A 13,695-nucleotide genomic window follows, 5' to 3' on the forward strand; every position below is an offset into this window, starting at 1 on the left:
GAATTTCACAGTTTTAGATAGTTATTAGCAACCTTTAAATCCAAAACAGCGGATTAGTTTTGTGTGAATTATCAACATAAAACTTCATTTAAATGCAAATTAGCTCACTTCACACAAATCACCCATTAACACATCAACAAGTTTTAACACCAAACTTTTTTCAATTATATTTGAAAGAGGGGCAGAAATAGTAAATAACAAGTATTCCCCATGAGTGTGTCTATGTATTAAGGTGTTCTGGGCCATCAGGTAATAAGTGCTTTAGGAAAGTCTTGTATTGTCCAATTTCATCTGTGGTTTACCAGTGTATTCTTTCTAAATATGTAAATGCTACATTTTGGCTCATTTAATAAAAATATATAACAATTTTAAATAAAAACTGAATAAATGTGTGCCTTTAGCATTCAGGCCCTATGACGTGTGTCCCATATTGCCATATTATTACTTGCTTACCTGATGGCTAAAATCTGATCTAAATCTGCCCTACACAGAAACAGGAATACACAGTTATGGTTGTGCTTTACTCATTAAATAAAAAAGAATGATATTTTTATCATGTAGTTCTCAAAGTCTAATTTTACAGTTGTCCTTTACAAAGTTATTTAAGTTCTGCCAGTGTTTTGGCCTGTAACCAATGCAATTTGCCTGATGAGTGGACTGACAGCTTTACAAAAGTGTAGCATAGAACAGTATGCTAACTTCCCAGTGTGTTCTATCCACATCTGACTGATAGAACCAGACTGATAGAGCCATACAGAACCCAAGCTGAACTCCAACATCAGCTCATTGACTTTGTGGCAAGTCAGTGTTTTCCAATCTGTTCCTAAATTCTCAATGCACTGTGCATTTTAGGCTAGTTCTCCCTATCCTAAAGAATCATCAGGCAAATAACAAAGCCTTCATGAGGTTGAGGGGCCAGTGTTCCCCACTTCCCTCCTTGGACTAACTAGCTGTTAACCAACTAGCATTATATTATGGAGTTTTACCTGTGACTGTAGAGGCGGGGAAAAGAACGACAGTTGAAAAAAGGACATTTTGTTGTTTCTGACTGACTGGCTCAAAAAATGTGACGTATCTTTTGCTTTTTTAGGCAGGTATACGTTAAATCAGTCTTCTTAGAGGTGGGTTTACATCGTATACCTGCGGATACGCCCCACCATAGTAGCGCAGGGATTTTCAAGTCCAGTCCTTCGAGTCAAGCACACCTATGCTAAATCTCAAATGCCCCCCTGCTCGTATGTAGTGCACTATGTAGGTCATGAAATAACGGCCTCTACACCCAAATAGTGCATTAGCTACATGTCGAATAGAAAGCCGTTTATATTCAGTCATTAGCCACACGACTCCCTGTATAACATTCAGAGCACTATTTGGGTATGGAGACATTTGAGATTCATCCCTAACCACACTCAGAAAGGGCGTGATAATTAGCTGATAAGGTGGACCAGATGTGCTAGAACAGGGACAACATGAAACTGTTCAGGGCAACGGATCCCTAGAGCTGAAAATCCCCATGCTAGGCCCTTTTGGCGGGGGATACAGGACCCAGACTATGCGTCTATTAATTTCTGCCACCAGATGTCGCTGTCGGGTTAGAGAATTAACGGCCGTTCTTATTGGTTCTCTCTGAGACAACGTCACCAAAGAGGCTGGGCTAAAACTTGTTTATTGTTGGCTGCCATCGCAACGACTCCATGGCTAACGGACTCCAAACATTTACAAAAGGGATGGTTAAGTTTTCAGGTAACTGACCTATTTTATACAGTAAATGATTTTGTTTAGTCTCAAATTACATAAAAAGGCAAAGTGGACTGTTACACTATGTTCGTTGTTCATTTTATCTTACTGTAGGCAGGCTGGCTGGCTAATCTAGCCAGCACTAACGTTAGATTAGCGGCGTTAACTGAGAGAGCGGAGATTCTCCCTCAGTGCGCGGCCAATGTCGTCTCAGCCGTAGCGAGCCAAGCACAGCAACTACTGTTTACTCTGGATTAGCTTGTAAGAATATACTCGTTTTTCTCCTTAGTTTAATTTGTGACACTGTAACTGTTTCTGACTGCAATTCGCGAGAGTTAACACGGCAAGCTGGATGGATAACCCGGTTAGCTCGTCAGCTAGCTGACCTAGCTAACCTAGCTCCCATACGTTACATCATGACTTCTTTGCCGAGCTATTTTGAATCAGCTTAATCCATCAGAATTCACCGAAGGTTAGTTTAAATGGGGCATCAGCCCGCACGACAAAGAACACAACATTGTCTGTCTGTTACTTGTTTGAGAAGTACACTCTTTAAAAAGATGGTTCTTCAGGGGTTATTTAGTAAGGGGGATGCTTATATGTAAAACCTTCAGTTCTATATAGAACCATGTCACACTTAAATGGTTCTTTGCATGATGAAATGGTTCTTCAGATTGACGGAGAGTGTGTTGTATTTGATTATCTATGAACCTAATTGAAAATTGTTCAATATAACACCAAAATGGTTTTGTTACATGCTTAATATTGTAACAATATAATAACTCTTTTTAGAGCTATATAGCTTTATAGAGCCATTTTCATATATGTTATGTATTATACCATATACAACACATTCTCCATCAATCTGAAGAACCATTTCACCATGCAAAGAACATTTAAGCATAAATTGGTTATGTATAGAATTCAAATGGTTTTAAATAGAGCCATTCCCTTTACCAAGGAACTCTTAGAAAACCATCTTTTTTAAGAGTGTAACGTTAGCTAACACACATATTTTACATGTACATATTTGTGTGTTTCAGGGGTCTTTTGTGTACAGAATGAATTTACTCCCAGTGTTTGAGAATGCCTGCAGGTAATAACGCTTTAAAACTCGCCAGTCACATACTGTGTATATACTCGCACCTTGCTATGGTCTGTTAACTAACATAGTTTTTTATTAGGTCAGATTGATGTGAGAGCAAAGACGAAAGCCCGCTTTGACGAGGTGTTGAAGAGATACACAAACCCTCCCTCAGAGAAAAAAAGGTCCAAACAGCAAGTTGTCGAATTGCAGGAGAATGTTGTGGTAAGTGGTCGGGTCTTTTAAGACACATTTCATTTTCTTTATTATTAATTTGTCACATTAACAAAGCATTCGTAATGCACAAAATATATAATGCGCAATACTATTGGTAGATTTCCCCTCTCACATGAGTCTTGCAACCCAACCCTTGTTATATTTGTTTTGCTCTTGTTATCTCTCGCAGCTTCACACTTTGAGCAGAAACTTAGATTTGAGTAAAACCACTGAAGAAGATGAGACCATTCTTAATAACACATATGACCCTGCACTGGGTAGCCCAAGATTTACTAAGAACAGGCGCAGAGAGGTGGAGGTGTCAGAGAAGGCCAACGTCAGCAATAATGTAAATGATGAGAAATCCCCACTGACCTCAGGGAAGAAGAAGAGTAAAAGGAAACTGCCTCCTCCACCACCTGTTCAAGATGAAGAAGACAGAAATGCTGGGAAGGCCGAAACAAAAGTTACTATTGAACCAGATTTGGGGCAGAATAGAAAGGGTAAAAGAGGAAAGAGCAGAGGAGGAGAAGGTGATGGTGCACAGAAAGTAGAGTCTGAGCCTGAAGATGATCTTCTTCAGGAATATCAGCAGCAGATCACACGGGAGGAGGAGAGGGCTCTTAAGAAGACCACTCAAAAGAAACACAGTGAAAAGTTGCCCAAAAGTGAAGAAGTTTTGGTATTAAACAATGAGCTTGGTAAGAAGAAGAAAAAGAAGAAGAACCTAAGAGCGAGTGATGAAGATGAAAGGTAAAATATGACAAGTGTATGTAGCGGGTGTGTGTAACATTGATAATTGTTTTTGAGGTGACTGTGACTTTTATTAGGAGTGTAATGATACAGAGAATTCACAGATACAGTATCTTGATCTGATTTTTTGATACAGCAGAAATAAGGATTGGCTGTAAATGTGCCTTATATTAATATGTTAATGTTTCAATGTTTAGTTTATTAGAGCAGTCAGTATTATTATTATTATTATTATTATTATTAAGTTCAATATTTGAAGCTGACCTTGTTCTTAATAGTTTCCCAAACTCATGCTCTGTCTACAAGCTAATGTTAACTCCAAGCTAGCATACTAGCCCGAAGCTGACATGCTAGTCATAATACAATGACATGGTACAGTTTAACAAGAATGTAGGACAGGAATGTAGGTCACACAACAAAAACTGATATTTCTTTTTTTTTGAGGATTAGTACACTCTTTAGCTCATCAGTAGTATCACATCAATTCATTAGTCAGTGCATACTTTTTATTACATTGTGTTCTTAATATCTTTACACAACATAAATAATCTTTTTTTTCTGTTTTGTCTTCATAATGTTCAATCTTCACTGCTATTATAATGATCTTCTACTGAAACACTACCAAAGCCATTCTGAATTAACAACTGACAAGAAATCAAAGGAAAGTATTCAAGGTGATGCTGTAGAGGAGGACAAAGTAGATGCAGTAAAACCCAAAGAGAAAAAGAAGAAGAAAAGAAAGGAAGGTATGACATGTAATGCCTGCTGGACATTCTGATGACAAGTATGAGATGGTCAGAAATGTCCATATTAAAATATTTATAATGCTGACACAGATTCACTAAACATATGGTTCTGGTTCCATGCTGTTGACAATGTTCGGGACATGTTTGCTCTCCTTTGGCTCAAGTTATAGTTGAGGACAGTCAGGCGGAGGTGGAGGCTTCTCAGAGGCGGGCCTTTGATGACAGCCTGGTGCTGGGAGTTTACATTCACCGTACAGACCGGCTCAAGACTGACCTTCTGGTGTCCCACCCCATGGTAAAAGTCCATGTTGTGGACGAGATCACTGGACAGTATGTGAAGAAAGAGGACAGGTGGGGATTTGACCTTCTTTTGTTTTAGGTTTTGTCCTAACTGTGCAATAGAGTTACAAAAGGCTATATTAATGTATATATGTACTCATGCTTCTGTAATTTATCTTTTACACAGCCATCGTCGAGTCTCTTCTTTCTATGAACAAGAGAATGTTGAGCACATCCTGCCAATCATATCTCAGCCTTTTGACTTCAAGAAAAACAAGTCAACGGTCCCAGAATGGGAGGAGCAGATCATCTTCAATGAGAGATTTGGTTATTTCCTTCATGACAGTGAGGAGTGTCCACAGGTGATCCTCTTTTTTGAGGTGAGCCAGCATTGTCTAGTAGTGTTTTTGATGAGTACATTATCCATTGTTAATGCTGCACAAATCAGTAAACAATAAACCAATTTTTTAATGTTATAGATTCTTGACTTCGTCAGCATGGAAGAGGCAAGAGCAAATGTCTCTGCTGATCAGCATGAGCGTGGATTTCGTAAAATTGCTTGGGCTTTTTTGAAGGTACCAGAACTTGCCTGTGTAACTTTGATGTATTTGTCTTTTTTTGTTTTTAAAATATAGTACACTGTCAGCCTGTTGTGATCCATGGCTGAACCACTGTAACTCTTAAAGCATGACTATTTAAACTTTAAAGTTTTTTTTTTGTTAGCTTGTAGGAACCAATGGTGTGATGAACATTGACAGCAAACTGCGTCTCCAGCTGTACAGCCCTCCTCCTAGAGCGAAAAAGGTCCCACAAACAGTCGAAGTGTTTCAGTGGTGGTCAAAGTTTCCTAGGAACAGATATACCTCAACTCTCTACGTCACAGTGAAAGGCCTCAAACTACCTGAACACGTGGGTTTACATCTAGGTCTTGCATCCCATTATAAATTCTAATACAAACGAATGATTTGTTGAAAAACAGGCTAATAAATGTAGGTGTTTATTCTTCAGTAAAACTTTGCTTACCCTGTTATGGAACATCAGTCGTCTGCTTAAATGCTTAGATAATGGAAACATTTTTGAGTTGAGGATAGCTAATCCAGGGTGGAACGGGACATCAATGCAAAGTTGTGTTGAGAATTCTTAAAGATGTTTTATATTTGTAATTTGTTACAATTTTAATTTTGTTAGTATTACATGTACGTGCATGCCAATACTTGGACTAAATTACAGAAGTTTCATGATCTTCTGTTAGGTATTTACTCTGTTTCTGCTTGACCTGACTTTGCTGTGCAGGTAGATCCCAGTATCCGCTCAATGATGGCTCTACAGCAAGAGAGGGGCAGCACCTCGTACAGTGAGCTCCACACTGAACTTACCCAGAAAACCTCCACACAACTGTTGGAGAGCAAATCAGAGGCTATTAAGTGGAGTCGCGTGCCTGGACAGGTATTTTGTTATATGTTATTAATTACTGACTAATGTAACAATTTATTGATAAGGCTTCATAGTGACACATTGTTAATTTGTGGATGTTATGGAACTCTATGGAATTAGAAAACAATCATTTATGCTGCCAGGTATGTCGCATTCCAAACAAGCCAATGCTGTCATTCCGTGGAGGCCAGATGGGTTGCTTTACTCTACGCTTCTCTTATGACGGCAGAGCCTTGGCTGCTGCTTGCGCAGACAGAGATGCTTTCCCCATTGTAGGTGAGGAACTGAGCCTAACTTCAGCTACAGTTTGCTTGTTCAAGTATGTCTCCTTCCATCTAAACCTAGAGCCTCCTTAGATGTTTAGGCTATAATCTACTACAGTTGGATGTTGTATACATTTACTGGATAACTTGCATAGGCTGATATAGGGTCAGACCATGCAGTAAGAATTGTGTTTTTTCTATAGTGTATGAGATACCTTCAGGCAAAGTCTTGGCGTCTTTTAATGGCCACCTCAGTATTGTCTACGATCTCTGCTGGACCAGAGATGACAGATGCCTGCTCTCAGCATCATCTGATGGAACGGTCAGGTAAAAGCTCCTTTAAAGTGTGCCCATTGTCAGGTATGGTATGTGAGCTAAAAATATCCACTATGATTAAAAAAAAACTTTTATCTCTCTCAGAGTGTGGAACATTGAAAGACTCCAGGGTCTTGCTCAGAAGATTCTCCCTCACCCGTCATTTGTGTACTGTGCTCAGTACCACCCACACGCCCAGAGCCTGGTGGTTACGGGTGGTTATGACGGCCTGCTCCGGTTGTGGAATTTAGATGTAAAAGATGTGAATGGGCAACTCCTGCAAGAGTTTGAGGGACACAAGTCTTTCATCAATGTGCTGTGCTTTGACAATGAAGGTAGAGTCACATCTGGGTCATTGGTCATTGTTGTTTTTTAGTGTAATTTTTAATAAGCGGTTGTAATAAGTAAAATGAATGTTTGTACTGTTGCAGGAACCAGGCTGTTTTCTGCAGACAATGCTGGCATGATTATTGTGTGGACTACTAAAATTGAGGATCTGTCACGTCATTGGAAAATTGAGAAGGTAATATTTAGAATGATGCAGTGATTTTAGGGGTTACGATGATTATATATGTGCCATTAATGTAATTATGAATGTTGCATATCAGTATCTACTGAGTCAGTGAACACTGCATCAATGACAATAAAATGTGCCCACAGGAAATAAAGGAAAGCGATCTGAATGGAATTCCCATCAACTCATTAGAAGTGCACCCAAATGGAAGGCGTCTTCTAATTCATGCCAAAGACAGCGTTTTGAGAGTGATGGATTTGAGAATGTAACTATCCTTTAATGTAGCATTTAATCTGAAACATTGTTTTGAATTTGAATATTGCCCACTTGTAAAATCTATGCTTTCTGTAGATGTAGAATTTTGTATGGAATTTTAGAGTACCATACCTACTTGTAGGTATGCAAATATGTAAGATAACTGCAAAAAATATGCCTGCAACATATTTACTTGTCATTAACGTATATGCTGTCACTGTCCAAAGAAAAACTCTCCATGATGGCAAATTTACTAAAGAAGGCAAAACATTCTTTACTTTCAAGTAAGGTTAATGGAAAGAGACTTTATTTCAAGCAGTTTTGGACCATTTTTATTGGTCTTATCATGAAACTTTCACACAATGTAAAGGGCAGCTGCTGTGCTCAAATAATGAAGAGAAATAAAAAATTGAAGAAGGAGATTTTTTTCGACATTGATGATATATATTAAGACAAACACTGCAGATATTTATAGAAGAGGATCTGTCAGGTTGTTAAGATTTGTACCTTTTTGTATTTTGTGCTATAGTTTTGCTGTAAAGAAATACATTGGTGCCACAAACTACAGAGAGAGGATCAACAGTACCTTCACTCCATGTGGAAGCTTCATCTTCTCTGGCAGTGAGGATGGACTTGCCTATGTGTGGAATGCTGAGACAGGTAGGCACCTATTGCTGCTGTATAACCATATGAAGCTTTTTGATTAGAGCAGGGTTTGACTACTCAGAAGAAAGTCTAGGATTGGAGACTAACTGATTAAGGAGGAGAGAATGTGAACATGAAAGAGCAATTAAACAAATGTTCATGTTTTGTTTTAGGCATGTGTTGTTTTCTTACTGTTGTCCAGATTATCCCAACACAGTTACGTAGTGTAGATTTTTATTAGTAATTTACTTTATCTTATGTAATACATGTTGCTGCTCCTGTAAGACAATTTAGCATATTCATTGCATTAAAAGTGTTCAAGAACTAATAAGAATGATAGAAAGTCAGTCACTGAAAATCTGTTTGTGCTCTCCGATCCAATGTAGGTGATCAGGTGGCTGTGTACTCAGAGCTATGTTATCCAGTCGCTCTCAGAAGTGTGGCTTTCCATCCCCATGAACACATGGTGGCTTTCTGTGCCTTTGGGCAAAATCAACCAATACATTTATATTTGTATGACCGGAAAGGTAAGATTACAGGACTATGCAAAACCCCTTTTAACCTAACGTAAGGGATTAGATCGCTTAACACATTGTGTCAAGACATTTTCTTTTTTTGCAAATTTATTCATTGTTTAAGTTCTGTAACATGAACAGTAAAACAATCAGTTATTACTGTTTGTGCAGTTTCCCAGTTGGACCTGGAGAGTGTGAGAGGGCTGAACAGGTCTGAGACTGTTGATAATAAAACAGCCAGGAATCAGTCCGAGCTGCTGCCATTCCAGGATACCTCAGCCTCCGGGGTGGACCGTTTTGCTAGTGCTGCTCGCATGTCCCTCAAGATGCAGCGTGTTAAACAGAAACTAGACTCAGTTCTGGTAAAGTAAAGCTCCATCTTGTCTTTACAGCTGATTAATTTTAGTTTTAAACTATATTTACTATAATTGTGCTTGTTACCTTTTAGTGGCTGTAGTAAGTCAAGCACCAATTTCAACAAAACATGATTTGTTCTATTTTTTCAGGAGCCATATCGCAACCCTTCTGGCATAGAGTACTACTATGAACAGGGTAAGTAGTTCCTGTAGAATCCTGTGGACTGTAAAGAGATAGCTCGTGGACTTAGAATGATATGGTTACATCTGACATTTTTGTCGAAATTTATTTGTGTACAACCACATTTCCAAAAAAGTTGTGACACTATGGTAAATGTAAATAAAAACATGTTATGATATGTAAATCATTTACACTCTATATTTAATTGAAAATAGTACGAAGACAACATATCAAATGTTGAAACTGAGAAATTTTGAAAATTGTTTTTAAAAAAATATATGCCCAGTTTGAATGTTCCAAGTTTGAATGTTCCAAAAAAAGTTGGGACAGGGTCATGCTTACCACTGTGTTGCATCACCTCCTCTTTCAACAACACTCTGTACGTTTTTGATAACTGTGGAGATCAGTTGCTGGGGTTTTGAAACCTAAATGTTTTGATGTTCTTGCTTGGTATACAATACAATATAACTGCTCAGCAGTTCAGGGTCTCCTTTGGTGTATTTTAATTTCATATTGGGCATGTTTTCAATGGGTGACAGATTTGGACGGCAGGAAGACCAGTTTAACATCCGGACTCTTTTACTAAGGAGCCATACTGTTGTAATACGTGCAGAATGTTTTTTGGCATTGTCTTGCTTAAATATCCAAGGCCTTCCCTGAAAAAAAGACATTAATGGTGCCTTCACAGATGTGCGAGTCACCCATGTCATGTGCACTAATGCACCCCACACCAGCACGGATGCTGACCAGGACACAGTGTCCATGATTTCCAAAAAGAATTTCAAACGTTGATTTGTTAGACCACAGTCTTTTTTTAATGCAGTGCTGCCTGAGGACTTGATCAATTTGGTCAACTACCTTTCCTAAGAAAATATCCTAGAATTTAACTGTTCAACTCTGTATCTTAAGGTAATGCTGTTAAGATGTGAAAGTTAACTGTACTACATAGGTTTAGCTGTTTTTGAAGTGATATCGTTGACACTTAGCATCAAAGCTGCACCAGACCCAGATGGATCCTTAGAATTCTCATGTTATGGATGACAGACTGATGCAGTACTTTTCTCTCTGTTGATGTATACACATGTTTATTATTAACACAATTTTATTTTAATTGAAGGAAGCATGTCTCAGCTGGGCAGGGAGCTCACCCAAGAGGCAAGTAGCAGTGGTTTAAAAAATGTCAGTACCAACTGAAATGTACAATATTATAATGGTGTACGTGAACATTGAAAAATGTTTCTTCTAGACTATAATCAGGAACCATAGCTGGAAATGAAGTTCCTTATGTTTTGCTGTTTTTTTTTAGAGCATGAATATGTCTCTTCCTCCTCCATCTCTGTTGTCCCCTCACTCCAAGCTACAGCTGTCCAGTTCACTCAGTGCCCAGCTTATTCCTCAGGCCACACTCAGCTCACAAACCTGTACGTGAAGCTGTCTGTGATCATTTATGATCTTTGCACATAGCCGTAATAGAGCTTCATGGGCTTCAGAAGCATAGCCTTTTTCTCAGGTTTGTTCTTTTTCATTCTCACAGATGGATTCAGTGCTTTGGGTCAACCTATTAGAAGAGCTCCATTCCTAAGGCAAAGGGTAAGACGTAGAGACTTTCTGATTTGACTTATTCACTAGCCTGAATTTATAGCAAGTTGAACTTAAAGGAGAATTAAGTTAAATATTCTTGAATCTTTAAATAAGTACATCTGTCCAATGGCTGTTCATGCATTGTTACAACTATATATTATTAACAGCAAATTCTGTTTTCTTAGAGTCTACCAGATTATGAATTTCCTCAACAAGTTGAGAATGACCTGGCAGAAGTCCAGCAGACGGTACATCTTTAGCTTACACCATGACTGCTTTATTTATGTTTTATCTGTATACAGACTTTTCTCTTGAGCCTGGATTTGACTATTGTATTGATGGCTAGGTCATGTGATCTCTCTTGTAGGTTGTATCATTGTACGATTACATCGCCAATCGATCTGATGAGCTGACAGTACAACGTGGTGATGTGATCCATGTGCTGTATAAAGATAATGACAGTTGGTGGTTTGGTTGCTTAGCCAATGGACAAAAGGGCTACTTCCCCGCTGCCTATGTAGCTGATGAAAGTCAGTAGAACATTTTTGGCAACTAATAATGAATATCAATTAAAGTCTAGCTTATTTAGTTTAATGCTGTAGCCAGACTGAGCATTTATTTTGTCCACACAGAGGGGTTTGATGAAGAGTTGTCAAGGGCTATAGAGATGCAACCTGGACCCTCAGAGCAAATGAGTCATGGACTGGACAGATCCACGACGACAAAGGTAATGTGAACGTAGATATTGGTCCAGCTGTATTTTAATACACTTTTTAAAGTATTTAATCCTGTCTTACATAATGGATTATTAATAGTACATTTCGAGACTTTGGGGATGTGTCTCATTAAAGTCTTTAACTCAGTAATGTTTACATACATTACTCAGTAGTTGTGATGCATGCATGTCCATATTCAGCACAGTAAAATGTATCAGTATGTACAACTGGGGAATTAAAGTGATTTTTTATTTTTATTTTACTGCATATTTCTGAGCAAGATTGTGCTCACTATCAGAACCACTAATAATAATAAAAGATGATTAAAATGGGAAACATTCCTATTCATATATTTTTGGCTCAAATTGGTTGTTGTGGGATAGGCTCCAGCACCCCACCGCGACCCAGAAGGATAAGCGGTTTAGATGATGGATGGATGGATGGATGGTTGTTGTGACAAATAAAAAAAATCAGTTGATTTTCAGCATTAGGTCTTTTTTACAGTTTAAAAACAACAATATCACTGAGAAATCAGTGTTATTAAAAGAGAAGAGTAGATTACAAGGAAGAAATAGCTGCCTTTTTGCCTTGAAGCTAATGGTAGATGGGCCTGGAGAGGAAAAGACAACAAGGTTTTGTGTTTATCTAGGACTCTTCTGTATGCTTCTAGCAGCTTGTGTTCTCAGTGTTTCGTAGGCCTCTTTGGTAGTCTGAGCATGATAATTTCTTCACTGTAGGGGTGTCCATATCCAGTCTTGTAGGACTTCAATGATACTAAGCCTAGTATCATTCCCTGCACTTGATTTAATTCATCAGCTAATGATCAAGCCCTTTATAAGTATGGTAAAGTGTGTTTGAGGAGGAAAGAAGGGGTGCGGTGGATTTGGATTTTCTGGCTTCTTGATTTTCTGGCTTTCTGTCATGTTTTTCCTACAGATGTCTGCAGCCATCAGTGCCTCTGGAGAGCTGAAGATCATTTCTGAGCAGGACACTGATGCTGAGGCACCTGCTGCAAAGTATGGCTCTTCATTTTGCCACCACTTTCTCTATGGCATTAATTAAACAAAGGGTTATTTATCAGTCTAATGCAAGTTACATATATAAATCAGGGAGTATCAGTTTAATTAGTTGTATTTGATATTTTCACCAAGATTTTATTTTATGTTCATTTTGTCTTCTATTTTTCTAAGTTTTATTTGATACATGTTCTTTTCTTACTCATGTCTGTATTCACTTGATTCATTTTCTAGAAGCTAAGGTACTCTAACAGAGTTCAAGGTCTGACCTGTACTCTTTATTATTTTCATTTGAAGGACCAAAAAGAAGAAAAAGGTAAAGAAAAGTGAGATCACGTACGATCTATCTCAGACCCCATCATCAGATCCTGAAGCTCCTATACCATTTACTAGAAAAAGGAGACCTCTTCCAAGGTTAGGTCACACCAACACTGCTTTTGAACCATCTGCTGCAGATCAGGAGCAAGGACCAGACTGATATAATATTCATTGCTGAGGATAAGGGATTTATATGCATATTGATATCAAGAATATGCTTATTCATTTATTTTTGTAGTTAAGCCTTATATCTGAATGTATTTTGTAATTTTATAATGGATTTTTTAATAACTAGTTTTACAAAAGAGATTTATTATGTTTCTTTTTAAAAACATTGATCATTGATGTAATATTTATTTGTGTAAATATTTGATATAACATATCTGTAAAAAAATTTAATAAATACCAAAATAAAGTGTGGGGAATCAGGCACTGCCACAAGTTGTTTAAACAGTAAAATGGTATCATTTACAATTACATCAGGAATGCCTAACTGAGACACTGCCTACAGTTTTAGTGTGGTTTCACAAACCTATTAATCCATTTCCTGAAGAGTTTGGAGATGTGGTCCACTCTGAGAACACATGAAATGCAAATACAATCCTGGCACACGCCAGAGATCCTGGCATTCTGATGCAAAAACCTTGAGGTGTGTTGAACTTTACTCCCCCGAGAGCCACTGTAATTTGTAACATAAATCTCACAGGTCTTACAACAGATTATGTGTTGTGAAACATGAATGTGTTCTGAAGAATCTTTGCAATTATCTTA

General features: G+C 38.1%; 1 protein-coding gene across 3 annotated transcripts; it reads left to right on the forward strand.

Moving 5' to 3' along the window:
- Positions 1-1,654: 1,654 nt before the first annotated feature.
- Positions 1,655-13,332, forward strand: ahi1 (Abelson helper integration site 1). Of its 3 annotated transcripts, none has more exons than XM_036593902.1 (27): positions 1,655-1,743; positions 2,781-2,833; positions 2,922-3,046; positions 3,228-3,790; positions 4,418-4,536; positions 4,707-4,887; positions 5,003-5,195; positions 5,295-5,390; positions 5,539-5,724; positions 6,109-6,261; positions 6,393-6,525; positions 6,716-6,839; positions 6,933-7,162; positions 7,259-7,350; positions 7,488-7,606; positions 8,126-8,256; positions 8,628-8,768; positions 8,928-9,118; positions 9,263-9,308; positions 10,411-10,472; positions 10,600-10,714; positions 10,828-10,883; positions 11,060-11,122; positions 11,242-11,404; positions 11,507-11,601; positions 12,527-12,606; positions 12,904-13,332. In XM_036593902.1, exons 2-27 carry the CDS (start codon positions 2,824-2,826, stop codon positions 13,082-13,084), a joined length of 3,648 nt encoding a protein of 1,215 aa, XP_036449795.1. In that variant the 5' UTR covers positions 1,655-1,743; positions 2,781-2,823; the 3' UTR covers positions 13,085-13,332. The 3 variants fall into 3 exon arrangements, with proteins under 3 accessions (XP_036449795.1, XP_036449794.1, XP_036449796.1); XM_036593901.1 differs by having other exon boundaries at positions 4,701-4,887; positions 12,904-13,330; XM_036593903.1 differs by having other exon boundaries at positions 4,701-4,887; positions 10,411-10,448; positions 12,904-13,329.
- Positions 13,333-13,695: the final 363 nt, after the last annotated feature.

Source organism: Colossoma macropomum, unplaced genomic scaffold (assembly GCF_904425465.1).
Source record: "Colossoma macropomum unplaced genomic scaffold, Colossoma_macropomum, whole genome shotgun sequence".
Lineage (NCBI taxonomy): Eukaryota > Metazoa > Chordata > Actinopteri > Characiformes > Serrasalmidae > Colossoma > Colossoma macropomum.

Coding starts and splice junctions, on each gene's coding strand:
- ahi1 (XM_036593901.1), top strand. Junction 8,769..8,927: donor ATATTTGTATGACCGGAAAG/GTAAGATTACAG, acceptor CTGTTTGTGCAG/TTTCCCAGTTGGACCTGGAG. Junction 10,473..10,599: donor GTAGCAGTGGTTTAAAAAAT/GTCAGTACCAAC, acceptor GTTTTTTTTTAG/AGCATGAATATGTCTCTTCC.